This window comes from Muntiacus reevesi, chromosome 5 (assembly GCF_963930625.1).
Source record: "Muntiacus reevesi chromosome 5, mMunRee1.1, whole genome shotgun sequence".
NCBI classification, from domain to species: domain Eukaryota; kingdom Metazoa; phylum Chordata; class Mammalia; order Artiodactyla; family Cervidae; genus Muntiacus; species Muntiacus reevesi.
In genome coordinates this window covers 66,848,734-66,862,983 of record NC_089253.1, presented here as the reverse complement: position 1 = coordinate 66,862,983, position 14,250 = coordinate 66,848,734, and the positions used below count along the sequence as shown (strand labels likewise).

The window sequence follows — 14,250 nt, the reverse complement described above, 5'->3', positions numbered from 1 at the left end:
GGCTTCTCTGTACATCACTAATTCCTGGAGCTTGATCAAACTCATGACCATGCTGTCCAACCATCTCATCCTCTGTCATTCCCTTCTCCTCCTGCTTTCAACCTTTCCCAGCTTCTGGGTCTTTTCCAATGAGTCAGTTCTTCACATCAGGTGGCCAAAATATTGGAGCTTCAGCTTCAATTAAATATATATCTAATGGAAAATTAGTTTTTCAAATGCTTAAAGAGAAATAGTAGCTTGAGATTAATAATAATATTTATGTATGTATTTGTTAACATTTGGTCAAATGTGTGAACAATAGTTTTAGCATTTTGTTGTTCAGTCACTAAGTCATGTCTGACTCCTTGTGACCCCGTGGACTGCAGCAAGTCAGGCTCCCCTGTCCTTCACTATCTCCTGGAATTTGCTCAAATTCATGTCCATTGAGTCAGTGATGCTATCTAACCCTCTCATCCTCTGCAGTCCCCTTCTTCTTCTGCCTTCAATCTTTGCCAGCATCCAGGTCTTTTACAATGAGTTCGTTCTTTGCATCAGGTGGGCAAAGTATTGGAGCTTCAGCCTCTGTCCTTCCAAAGAATATTTAGGCTTGATTATGTTATCAAAAAGCATTGGAAAGTAGAGCCCATGCAATTTTATGGAAGATGAAGAAAAATTATGATTACTGTTAGATATTTTGACAAAGAAGAAATCACCTAATATATACTTGAGATCTTAAAACTAGAAACTGCCTTCATTATCAACTTCAGTTATAAATTATCCTTCAGATCTCAGTTCTGATCAAAAAGCACTTACACAGACCACTCAGAAGAGGTAAGCTTCCCCATCTACTGCAATGTGGTTTATCCCATTGTTACATCTTATTTTACCTTTACTGCACCTGTATTTTTCTATAGCCATAAGCTTGATGGCAGACTGCTATTTTTGCTCACTGCTAAGTTAAATAGGCATTCTGTTCAGCACCTATTGAACATCTACTTTCTACATAGCCTTTTTGCATGCATATATTCAAAATGCATCAATAAACACCGTACTGCAAAATGAAACACTAACTCCATTGGTGGTAGCCCAGAATCTTATATTTCTTCACCTATTAAAAACTTACCAACACATCCCATGCACTGTGACTCAACCTGTCTACAAACTGAACTAGAAACAAGAGGGTTAAAAAACTGTCAGGAGAATTAAAAAAAAAAAAAAAAGAGTCCAAGGGACTCTCAAGAGTCTTCTCAAACACCACAGTTTGAAAGCATCTATTCCACAGCGCTCAGCCTTCTTTATGGTCCAACTTTTACATCCATACATGACTATGGAAAAACTGTAGCCTATGCAGACCCTTGTTGGCAAAGTAGCATCTCTGCTTTTTAATACTCTGTCTAGGTTTGTCATAGCTTTCCTTCCAAGGAGCAAGCATCTTTTAATTTCATGGCTGCAGTCACCATCCCCAGTGATTCTGAAGCCTTAGAAAATAAAATCTATCACTGCTTCCACTTTTCCCCCTTCTATTTGTGATAATTTTAGCATTATTTTCAAACAAAACCGCTAAATGGAGGAAAATTGTTATTATTTTAATTTGAAAATTAGCATCATCTTCTCCACTACATTTTGAAGCGATTGATTTGAAAAATCTTTTCTCCTATAGTCTTGTTGCCTGGGGTAGATGAGTCACACATTCCTCCCTAGACTCTTCTCTTAATATAGTGTCCATTCTCTGGTTTAAGGTGAGAATTGTATCTTCTAAATGGCTCATAATTAGTGCTTAGCCTCCGTTCTGCCCTCCTTTTCTGCAGAAGGCCTAGAGGTTAAACTTATTTTCTCTCTCCCATTTCCAGACTTCAGCAAAGCCTAGTTGTTCATGGTCCTCAGGAGGGACATTGCTAGGAAATGGGCTCTTCTTTTATGCCTAGGACAGGTACTGTGCTGTGCAAATAGCCACTACAGGATAGCATGCCAACTGCCTGGCTAATAACTTTGAACTCTAAGGATACTGTAAGCCTGGGTAAGCAATACTCTTTTATGATACAAACGACTTTTTGCCTTAGCCATATAACACATTGTTTCCCACCTGAGACTTATGTTATCTGGGACCAGGAGTTGGCAAAAGAAAACTGAGGAAAAGAGGAAACTTTAGTGGGCTCCTGTGTGTTCTCTATGTGTGAACTCTTAGCCCTGAGTAATGGAAGGTTAATACTTTCGTCCTAATGACTATGTTTTAGAACGTGGTACAAAATCACCTTTGGAAAGAAATTTCTAAAAGATCAGTTAAAAGGATGCAGACATGCAGATGGGGAACATGAAGAAGAGCTGATGGTGGGAGATCAGGAATGTATTGGATTAGAAAAAAACAAAAGAAATTAAGGTCAGTTATCTTTAAGCTGCACTTCAGAGTTGAAGTTTAAGTAGGAGGGGAGGTAGAATGTTTTCTATAGTTAGGAGTCATAAAAGGAGCAGTAATGGTCCAGAATTAGGTACATTTAGGTAAGGCAAGAGGTAAGCATTGAGCAGGAAGGTACCTGAGTCATCCTAATTAGAACTGTTTAAAAATAGGACAACTAAAATACTGGTGGGATTAACCTTTATAATCATGCTGCTGAGAGGAGGAAGGGAATTAACCCCAAGACAAATTCCAACACAGGCTTTCTTTGAAGCCCCGCTGTCTAGTTTGCAGTCTCCCTGGGCTCTTTAATATCTCTCCTGTCCTTCTCTGCTTATGCCTCTGCTTTTTCCGTGTTCTTTATTCTCTAAAACTTGGGCAAACCAATCTTCTGCACCAAAATCTACCCTGCTGCTCTTTACATTCATCTAACAAATCATTTCTTATAAAAATCATTCCTAATTTTTCTAGAATTCTCTGTGGCTTGAATGTACTGCAATAAGTCTAAATTGACTCTATTCCTAACTATCTGTTTTAATGGATCATTTATCCGAATTGGAGAGCTATTAGGACCTGCATGATGCCATCATCATGAATCTTAAGGACTTAAATACTTTTGTGCATGCTCAGTCACTTCAGTAGTGTCCAACTCTATGCAACCCTATGGACTGTAGCCGGCCAAGTTCCTCTCTGTCCATGAAATTCTCCAGGCAGGAATACTGAAGTGGGTTGGCATGCCTTTTTCGAGGGGATTTACCTGACCTAGAGATCAAACCCACATCTCCGGCATTGCAGGTGGATTCTTCACCGACTAAGCCACCTCAAAAAGAAAAAACATATAATTCACCTACAATGGTCTTGAGTTCAAAATAGAAGCCTTCTATATTTGTGATTTTGATTACACAATGAATCAGGTAGGAGAATATATAGTAATTGCTATGGCTATAGTCTATTTCTGGAAACATATATAAAGCAATTTTCTGTCAACAGATGCAAAGAAGCATAATCTTGTTGTAAATCACTATTAAAAATAATAGACTTGGTTCTTTCCAATTGAATGACACAGATTTTGAGCTTCTTCCTTCCCTATTTTACTCTTCCTAAAACTTTTAAAGAGAGTATGCAGGGTCTAAGAGAAGAAAAAAATGAATTGTTAATGCATATGAAAGAATGGCTTGTTTTCAACTAGCGCTTCAAATGAATTTTACAGTGTTCCAATTTACTTTCTGTTTTTTCCCTAAATGATAGATAACACAGAGTGAGTCTCTCTGTACTCATGGTCTTTTTCTCTCAATATCACTAAGATTTTTATATACCTAAGTTTGTGATTGTGACAACTGTGCGATTTTGTTTTCATTTGCCAGAACTTTATTTATTGTTCCAACAAAATATTTTATTATGCACACACTTGTGTGCATATTTTTGTGTATATGCATATATATGTACATATACAGGTGCATGCACAAACACATACATCAGGCAACACCAAGAACCATTTCTCCCTCATATGCCTGCTCCATCATCCAAATGTCCAATGTATTCCTAATTTTATAGCTGTCCATTTCCTCCTTCTATGTCCAAGAAGTTTTAAGTAACTGGAAAATATTTTTGAATCATATTTTTCTCTTTTTCTATAAGAAAAATATGGATTTTATAATTAAATTCTGTTTTGCTTTTTTCAAATATAGTATTTGTGGGGAACAACGCATGAGTAATCATTCAGTGCTGTTTTGTGAATTCCAATACTTGAGTAACCTACTTTGTGACTATCACTGTACTGGATGCTGGGGAGATAATCATGAATTAGTTATATGTGGTTCCTACCTTCACAGAGGTTAAAATTTTGTGGAAATGAGTTTAATTATACTTTTCATCAGCACTCTATGGGAAATAGGACACTGTGAAATACATGGGCACATCTAAACTAACCTAGAGCAGGTTGCTGGAAGAATTCACGAGACCTGTTATGCATAGTGTGAGCTAAGCAGAAAAGATGGGTCCGAGTCATTTCAGAAGACAGAATTGCCCATGCAGAGGCTTTCAGGAACCAAGAGCATGACTGGGGCAGGCAGGAGAGGGGGGCTAGTAGCTGAGAGTCTCTGTAGTTGATGTGCCTGGGTTTGAATCTGCTATTTGTCAACTCTATTGGTTTAGGAAAGTTTGTTAATCTTTCTAACCTTCAGTTTTCTAATTTATATAATGGACATAATGCCACATTATGAGCATTGCTCTGAGGACTAAATTTGATAATTAATATAAAGTTTTAGCATAGCTTTGGGTGGTGTTCAGTCACTAAGCTGTATCTGACTCTGCAACCCCATGGGCTGCAGCATGCCAGGCTCCCCTGTCCTTCACCATCTCCCGAAGTCTGCTCAGGTTCATGTCCATTGAATCAGTGATGCTAACTATCTCATCCTTTGCCACCCACTTCTCCTTTTGCCTTCAGTCCTTCCCAGCATCAAAGTCTTTTTCTGGTAAATAGCATTAACAATGAAAAAGTAGGTAGTGAGTTTAACTAGGGAGGTGTGGGTGGGGGTGGAGAGTAGAGGTCTTACAATTCTTAGAAGACAATATTCCTAGGACTTAGTTATTAGCTAGGTGTAGGGGCCGAGAGAAGTGAAAGACTCGAGGGTTGCCAGTTTTAGCAAAAAGCAGGAAAGTGAAAGTGAAAGTCACTCAGTTGTGTCCAACTCTTTGCAACCCCATGGACTATAGACTCCATGGAATTCTCCGGGCCATAATACTGGAATGGGTAGCCTTTCCCTTCTCCAGAGGATCTTCCTGACCCATGATCAAACCAGGGTCTCCTGCATTGCAGGCGGATTCTTTACCAACTGAGCTATCAGGGCAGCCCTAAAATGCAGGATCCTCAGATAAATTTGAATTTCAGACAGTATTTTTGAATATAAGGAAATATCACATGGGACATATTTATATTAAAATAATTGTTGTTTGTTGGAAATTCAAATTTAGCTTAGTATCCTGTGTTTGATCTGGCTATCCTACCAAAGATGTCTCGGAGTTCTAGCTGAAGCAACTGAATAATAGATGGTGGTGCTATTTGCTGAAATGGAGACAATCAGAGGAGGGACCAGTCTTTAGTGGAAAGATTATGAAGTAGGTTTCACAGGCACTGAATTGTAGGTGCCAGGAATACACCCAAGTACAATGTCAATTATTTACTCAGCCTTTCTTTGGTCATAGTTAACATACTGGTAAAGAACAGCTATAACCACATTTGTACAGGAAATTCGATAGTGTTGTGGTAGAGTGTTCAGTTTTTCAGTGTAATCAAAACATTATTTTTTTTAAGAAAAAACTGGATAGAAAATATAATAAAAACTTTTCATTTCTTTATTTCCAGGCTTTTATATTTCTCCAGGCAATGCCACTGGCTGCCTGCCATGTTCATGCCACACCACTGGTGCAGTTAATCACATCTGTAATAGCTTGACTGGTCAGTGTGTTTGCCAAGATGCTTCCATTGCTGGGCAAAGTTGTGACTATTGTAAAGATCTTTACTTTGGATTTGATTCTCTAACTGGAAGGTAAGTGTTTATAAGAATTAATAATCAGATATTTTTACTAAATTGTATTTGCAATTACTAACAGAAATTTTTTGGCCGCATATTTTGTAAGAAGCAATATTTTTTATCCTCTTTAGTTTGCTAATGTATTCTTCATTCCTGGGTTGGCAAGATCCCCTGATGAAGGGAATGGCTTCCCACTCCAGTATTCTTGCCTGGAAAATTCCATGGATAGAGGAGTCTGGTGGGCTACATACAATCCATGAGATCCCAAAGAGTCAGATAGAACTGAGCAACTGAACATGCAGAGTTATCTTTCCAGATTTCCTAGAGATTGAGTGTATAGGTTGTTATGCATTGATAAATGTGCCCAGTGTTAGGGCCTGGGGATATTTAATAAGATAAAATACTTTTTCTGCAAAGAACTCAAAATTTGGATGTGAAGGAAGGTAAAGAAATATCCATAGCAGGAAATACACATGCACATACACACACACACAAGTTAGGATAGGTAGCATGTGTGTGTGTATACTTTGTTCTGTGTGGACCCTGAATTTATTACAGCATTCTTTTATGTTCCTTTTGCCTTTCTAATTTAGATTTAAAGACTCTCAGATGAGAAACATCTTTGAATTCAGTGATAAGATTTTTTCCCCAGTGTGTAGAGTAACTTGTGAAAGTAAATTAGCCACTTTTCAAAGTTACACTGTCTTTAATGTTCTCCTTCTTACTTCCTGTATATCTGTGAGCGTTTGCTTTCATGCAGATGTTTTCATTGCTGTATTTTTGAAGGTGTGCTGGAATGCCAGTTCCATGTCTGTGTTTTTGGGTCTGGTCAGATTATAAATTTTTCCGGTACTGGGACTATATCCATGAATTCTCTGACATTCCTATCCCCAAGAAACTAATGTTGTGTCTGCATATACCAGTCAAATCTATTTCTCAATATGTGTGTGTTTAAAAATATGAATGCTAATTATTCAAGGATTGGAGATTTTTTTTTTTTTTTACTTTATTATCCTCTTGCTACCTGCCTTTTGACTGTTACACTCCTCATTAACACTTCAATTAGACTGTGGACAGGGTGATAGGGTAAATTATTAAAAAAAAACCTCAAACTATTTCATTTGTCTTTCTACTAAAATTCAATTTAATTAAAAAAAACTTTAACTTATTCCATAAGATATTTATTAAAACACTTTTAAGTTCTTATATATCTTGTGTTTCAATACATGCTGTTTGACTTCTGTTCGTTACCAATGGAATATCATCTTGGTTAGTCTGAGAGCATTACTACTCTTCTCTACAAATCCTAAATCTCTCTGAGTGAGTGTATAAAACACATGGTACAGTAAATGTTAAATAAAAAGTGTAACTAGAATCTTAATAGTAAAATCAGGGCCAGTGATTACACCTATTACCCCAGTACATAATTTTTGTTGAATGGCCATCTCACAAATTCCCCAGTTGGAACTCTGGGATCAGTTAATTTCACCCCTGGCCACCTCTGTCTTTAGAATTCCCATCTTTTCCATAGTCTTTCTGACAGCACTTTATTACCAAGAGAAAAACATCTTCCCTGTCAGCTGTCGTCCTTGGACTACTCATGCCTATCTGTGGCATTTTATGCCAGTCTCTTACCTATTTTCCGTCTACTGATCTCCCTGTTATTTCTGCTAGTGTTGTCACCAAACCCCTACTTAATGATCAAGAGATGTATAATTATCTTGGCTTTTTCACATAACTTTCTTTAAGTGAAATCTCATTCCCTTCATTACACTGCTTCCTATGCCCTTCAATGTTTTAAAATTCAGTCTGACTTTACTCCATTCTACTTCCTGCTCATTTATCTACCCATCCCATTCCCCACCCCAATCTTATCCAGGACCAAGAATCACTTACAGATAGTGCTCTATCACCTGCCACTCTTCAGTAGGACTGGCTAACACTGGAATTAGACTCCATGGGTTAAAAGCTGGCTTGAAATGTTAACCTAAGTTAATGAGAAATAGAACCAGAAAAATAGGTATAAAATACATCATCATCATCACAACAACAGCTACATTATTAGAAGGTGCTGAGGTTAAAATCAGGAAAGCAGACAGAAATCATTAAAAGAAAAGATATAGTTGCAGGTTGGAGTCTAGGAGATAGAGCCAACATTTGAAAATTGTTGGGTAGATTTTATAATTGTGGGTTTTATGATTGTCATGATGGTCATAGAGTAAAGGATTCAGATTAACTGAGTGTTCAAAGCAAAAAGACTTATGACAAGTTTGTATAAATGCAATTGTATATTTTTACATATTCAGCTCAGTTCAGTCTCTCAGTCATGTCCGACTCTTTGCGACCCCATGAACCGCAGCATGCCAGGCCTCCCTGTCCATCACCAACTCCTGGAGTTTACCCACACCCATGTCCATTGAGTCGGTGATGCCATCCAGTCATCCCATCCTCTATCATCCCTTTTACATATTAGATGACTTATATTGGGTGAAGTAAGGAAGTGCACACAAACACATATACATACACATACCCAATATCTTCTTTATCTGTTCATTCCCTATCTTGGCTATTGTGAATAATGCTGAAGTGGACTTGGAGGTACAGATAGCTCTTCAAGATCCTGATTTTATTTCCTTTGGATATACTCCCAGAATTGAGATTGCTAGAATCATAGGATAGTCCTATTTTTAGTTTTCTAAGGACCTTTCATACTGTTTTTCATAGTGGCTGTACCAACTTACATTCCCACCAATAGTGTAAGGGGTTCCCTTTTCTTCACATCCCCACCAAAACCTAGCTTTTGTGTTTTTGATAATAGCCGTTCTAAGAAATGTGAAGTGATATTTCATTGTGGTTTTGATTTGCATTTCCCTGATGATTAGTTATGTTACGCAGCTTTTAATGTATCTGTTGGCCCCCTGTGTGTCTTCTTTGGAGAAATATCTATAAATATCCTTTGCTCAATTTTTGAAAATTAGAGGATTTTTTTTCCTATTGAGTTGTATGAGTTTCTTATAAATTTTTAACATTAACCACTTATCAGGTAGATGGTTCACAAATATTTTCTCATATTCTGTAGGTTGTCTTTTCACTCTGTTGGCAATTTCATTTGCTGTGTAAAAGATTTTTGGTTCATCTCTTGTTGCTTTTTTGCCCAAGCATTGGTGTGATAGCCACAAAATTATTGCCCAGACCCATGTTAAGAAGCTTTTCCCCTGTTTTCATCTAGTAGTTTTAGTTTGTGATATTATCTTTATGTTTTTAACCCATTTTGAGTTGATTTTTATATATGGTCATTTTAAAGGTCCAGTTTCATTCTTCTACATGTGAATATTCAGTTTTGCCAGCATCACTGGTTGGAGAGAACACCCTTTCCTCATTTTGTATTCCTGATACTCTTTTTGAAAATCAGTTGACTGACATGTGTGGGTTTGTTTCTGGGTTGTCTATTCTATCCCATTAGTCTATATGTCTGCTTTTAATGCCAGGACCATACCATTTTGATTATGATAACTTTGTAGTGTTTTCTGAAATCACAATGTCTGATGCCTCCAGTATGGTTACTGTTGTTGAACCCATAGTTTGCAACTTAAAATAACTGTAGAACTTTATATTACCCAAGAAAGACCAGAAAAGCTGTACAGTTGATTCATTCCATCTTCAGATGGTGATAAGGGAATTAGCCTCTTGCAATATATTTATAAGTTCAATGAAAGATGAAAGAAAATTAATTTATAATTGCTTCTTATGACTCATGGTTTTCCAATGAGCCAATAATATTTCTTCTTTTTAAAAAAAAAATAATCTCTTTTGGCTCCCAAGATTCTGCTTCTCTGAATTGTTTTATATTTCTGTTACTAACTAGTCCTCTTTAATCTGACCCTTCAACTTACATATCAACATCTATGATTTCAATCACTGCATGCATGTACATGACTCTCAAATATATTATCATCTCTCCAGATCTTTACAATGGGCTCTAGGCGTATGGCCAGTTGTCTCTCTGAATTTTAAATTTGCATGCCCCTCATCCATCCCATTCCTAATGTAGCCAACACCAAGAAAGTGCTCATTTGCATTACTCTAATCACCTCCACCAATTTTTTTTAAAGTCTCTTGCCATTATCATCTTAGGGAAAGGGATATAAATCTTAAAGAAACTATTCAAGTCCACACTACCTATGTATGAATGGGGCTCAGGATGCTCTCAGGTTAGGCAGGGTTGACTCTGATACTAAGCATAGGCTGCTGCTGGAAAGAACTATTAAAAGCAAGAGCCACTGTGGATAATGTAGCTTCTCTGAAATAAACAGAAAGAGTAAAGCCTCCCTTGACCACACAGGGCCCAAGGAGATCAGCAGGATATGTCCCTTGTTAAATCAGTCACATAGAATACCCCTGTCTAGAGTTGACCCTTCTATTCCACTGATGAATTCTACTGTCATGTTTTATTTTAACATTGATGATTGTTAAAGAAGAAATCCTCTAGCACAGAAGGTCATAGAGAAAGATGTTTCCAAATATGACTGTGAAAATTGCTTGAGTTTATATTTTTGCTCATCATTGAGAAGAAAAAAATGGATTTTATTATTTTTATGTTTTCCATTCCTTTCCTGAATGATATTGAAATCTCTTTGTTGACTTCTGGTTGTTCTTGTGTGTGTGCATGCATGTGTGTGTGTGTGTGTACAAAGTAACACTGGCTATTTTGAAAATGTGTATGAAGATGTCTAAAACATATGGGATTCCATCTAGTATTAGGAATTTTTGTTTCCTGAGGGAAACACTCATTGTCTAAATATATACAGACACATAAAACAGAGGAATAACTATTGTGACCTGATGTTAAAGTTTTTAAAAAATAATCATCTAAAATCATTTGAATGTACTTTGAGTCAGACACTGTGTTAGGTACTTAAAGGTATAAATTTTTTTCATTAATTTCCAAAGGTCTGCAAAGATTATAAGTAGTTTATTGTTAAGGAGAAGATACAAGTATCACTGTATCTCTTCATTGATTTTGAAAATAAATTGACTTTCTCATCTGTTTTTTCCATGTGTTTATTTAACCCCTCCATGAAATCCACTCATATACTGTTATCTTACCCTACTCTGCTGTTTGTTGTGCATGACTATGTTTGCTATATTTTTCTCTGGGCTTATTTTGTACAATTTTTTTAATACTCCCAAGGGCAACAATAAATAAAACAGGCCCTTAACCTAAACTATGGCAACAATGACACCAATGCCCCAAACACACAGTAACAACCTGGAAGATCACTTGCCTGTCTTCATCCAAGTAGTGCATTCTTCAGAAGTTCCCTCTCCCAGAAGGGGGGCATATATTTTAGAAAGCTGATCCAAGTGCAGAGATCACTCCATTTACCTTTGACGCATAAAGCAAACATGATTTAATTAGTATGGAAAACAATGAAGCAAAAAAACCTGCCCAATGAAAGATCAATAAAGCAAAATGAAAAACCATATCATATTTTTCTAAACCAAAAGTGAAACAAAAAAGGGCCACATTCAGTTTGTCTCAGTGGGTAGTTGAGACCCTGTCATCAAGTTGACCTGTGACTATGGGTCCTCTCCCACAAGATGACTCCAGTTATCTGGGCATCACCATTTTCATCTACACCTCCAGTCCCCTCAGGTTTCTTCCTAATAACCTCTTTTGTCTGTATGTATTCTTTGTATGTCATCTTTTTTTGTTTTTAAACCTAAAGAACTAAAAGTATCACTACTTTGTCTCTTGCTGACCAACCGAAACACAATGAACTGTGATTCCTCTCAGATGGGAGAGAACTGAGATCTAGGGTAGCCAGGGAATCAAAAGGCTTAGACTTCTAAAACATCAAGTAAAATTCTTCTGTGACCAGATTACTTTTGGTTTGGCTACAAAAGTTCTCCACTTCAACACTAAGTCATAGATTTGGTCTGGTCTTCTTATCATATGCGTATTTCCAGGGCATCTTAACTGGTCTTTTCTTTGAGAACAAGATCAATGACTTCAAATGGAAGCAGATTGCTTTCTTGTTCAGTTATTTCCTTTCGGGGTATCATACTGGAACGTTGGGAAACATACCTCACAGATTCATGGTCCTCAGTGACTCTTTGGTGGACAGCTAGCTGTTATCTAGAGTGACAGGGTAAAAGGACCACATGCCTGTAAGCATCCAGCCATCTAGCCAGGGCTGACTTACAAACTGGTGGATGAATTCCCAGAAAGAAAACAGAAGGGTGATAGGACACTTGATACCTCTTCTTGGAACTGCCACAGAGTTACTTTTGCCTTAGTCTATTAGTCAAAGCAAGTCACAGGCCAACACATATTTAGGAGAAGAGAAATAAACTCTACTTTTTTTAGATTCTACTTTTTGATGGAAGGAATTGTACAGTTAGTTGCAAAAGACCTGCATAAAAAGAGAGGTGAAGAATTGTGATCATTTTTGCAATCCACGATGATCAATAAATGATGTATTCTCCTTTAATGCAGATTTTGCATGGCTCCCTAAGAGATGTCAGTTTCTATAAATCGGTAGCATTCATTCAGTGTGATATTATAGGAGAAGTTCAGTAATGGGCAACGAGGTATTTAGGTTCCAATTATAGCTTTTCTACTAGACCAGGTATCTTCACATCCTGTTTACGTTCTGTGCACTCAGTTGTTCAGTTGTGCCTGACCCTTTGTGACCCTGTGGGCTCACAGACTCCTCCATCCCTGGGACTTCCCAGGCAAGAATATTGGGGTGGTTTGACATTTCTCCCTCCAGGGGATCTCCCCTACCCAGGCTCATTTCCTATTACTGTTATGATAATTATTTACCGAAAATGTAGTGGTGTAAAACAATGTGAATTCATTAGATTCCAGTTATGGAAGTCAGGAGTTCCAAGTTAGTTTCACTGGGCCAAAATCAAGGTATCAACAAGCCTAAGTTTATTTTGGACAGCAGGAAAAGATCCTCTTCCTTGCTTTTCCAAGGAAGAGGCCACCCACATTTCTTAGCTTGTGGATCCATTCTTCACCACTCTGTCTTCTCTGGTCTCCACTTACGTTCTTACATCCTTTCTCTGGTGCTCAAATTCTTGCCTTCCTTCTTGTGATTATGTTGGACATCTTCTGATAATCCAGGGTCATCTTTTCATCTCAAATCTGCCAAGTTCCTTGTGCCAAGTAAGCTATCATACCCACAAGTTTGGACATTAGGACTTTTGACTTTGTTGGGGGTCATAATTCAATCCACTATACCAGAGATAGAGAACTGTGGCCTGTGGACTAGATTTGGCCTGTCACCTGTTTATGGAAATCAAATTTTGTTGGAACACAGTAATATTTAACCTTCACATACTCTCCATGACTGCTTTCACACAAGTAAAGCAGAACTGGGTTACATCAGAGGTCATTTGGCCACAAAGCTTAAAATATTTAGTATAGTTCTCTTAGATAAAAATTTCTGATTCTGTAACCAGAGTCACTGTCACCCTGAGCAAGTTATTTAATCTTGCTAAGTCTCATGGAATCATCTCTGCCGACTTGGAAAGAAGCTTAAAAATAACTTTGGTTAAACAATACCCTATACATTTCTCTACACAAGTCACCTTTAAGACTAATCTGTCATTCAGCTTCTGCTGAAAACATGGGACTAAAAAGAGTTTATTGTCTCATGACACAGCTCTTGTTTATTTCAAACAACTGTAGTCTGAGAAGGATAGAAATCTTGTTCATATTAAGCGAAAATTTCATTCCTGTGACCTTCTCACCTGGTCTTATTTCTGCCTCTGGGGTCACAGAAGTACTGTGCTTGCTTCTCCCTAAGAGTGCTTTAAGAGTTTTAATCTACATTCAGACCTCAAAGCTACCATATTAATATAATGAGGAAGTTAAGGAAAGGAAGACTAGAGCTTCTGGAGGTAAATGTGTGAATACTGTTATTACAGTGAGTCTTCTGGGATTTCTTTTTCTGTGATATGTCTGGCGTTGGTGATCAGTGGGTCAGATGTGGTCTGCATTCCCTGTGATAAGGTGCAGCACCGACAGAGGAGGAGCTGCCAGGCACCATAGCAAGCTCTTCTCTGGATGACAGGAATGTCCTCACCCTGGACTCAGATGGTGCTGTTGTCTGGATGCAAGGGAGTCACTGCCCAAGTCCAGCTCTTCTGAACCCCTTTATATGTAGGAAGGCTTCACTAGGGAGGGTGGACCGAACACTGTTGACCTCCCGCTTCTTGATGAGGCGATACCACTCACTTACTCTCCAATAAGTCATGTGAGTACAGCTTTTGGCTGGCATACAGAGGATTTCCTAGCCCCAAGCCCCTCTTATAATTCTGGTTGTTGTTTCT

At 37.8% G+C, this 14,250-nt stretch overlaps 1 protein-coding gene across 1 annotated transcript in view; it reads left to right on the top strand.

Moving 5' to 3' along the window:
- The window catches only part of USH2A (usherin), a 905,205-nt gene that overhangs the window by 182,073 nt on the left and 708,882 nt on the right, over positions 1-14,250 (top strand). The window contains exon 13 of the mRNA XM_065936753.1: positions 5,736-5,919. Coding sequence (XP_065792825.1) covers positions 5,736-5,919 — 184 coding nt within the window. The remainder of the gene's footprint in view (positions 1-5,735; positions 5,920-14,250) is intronic.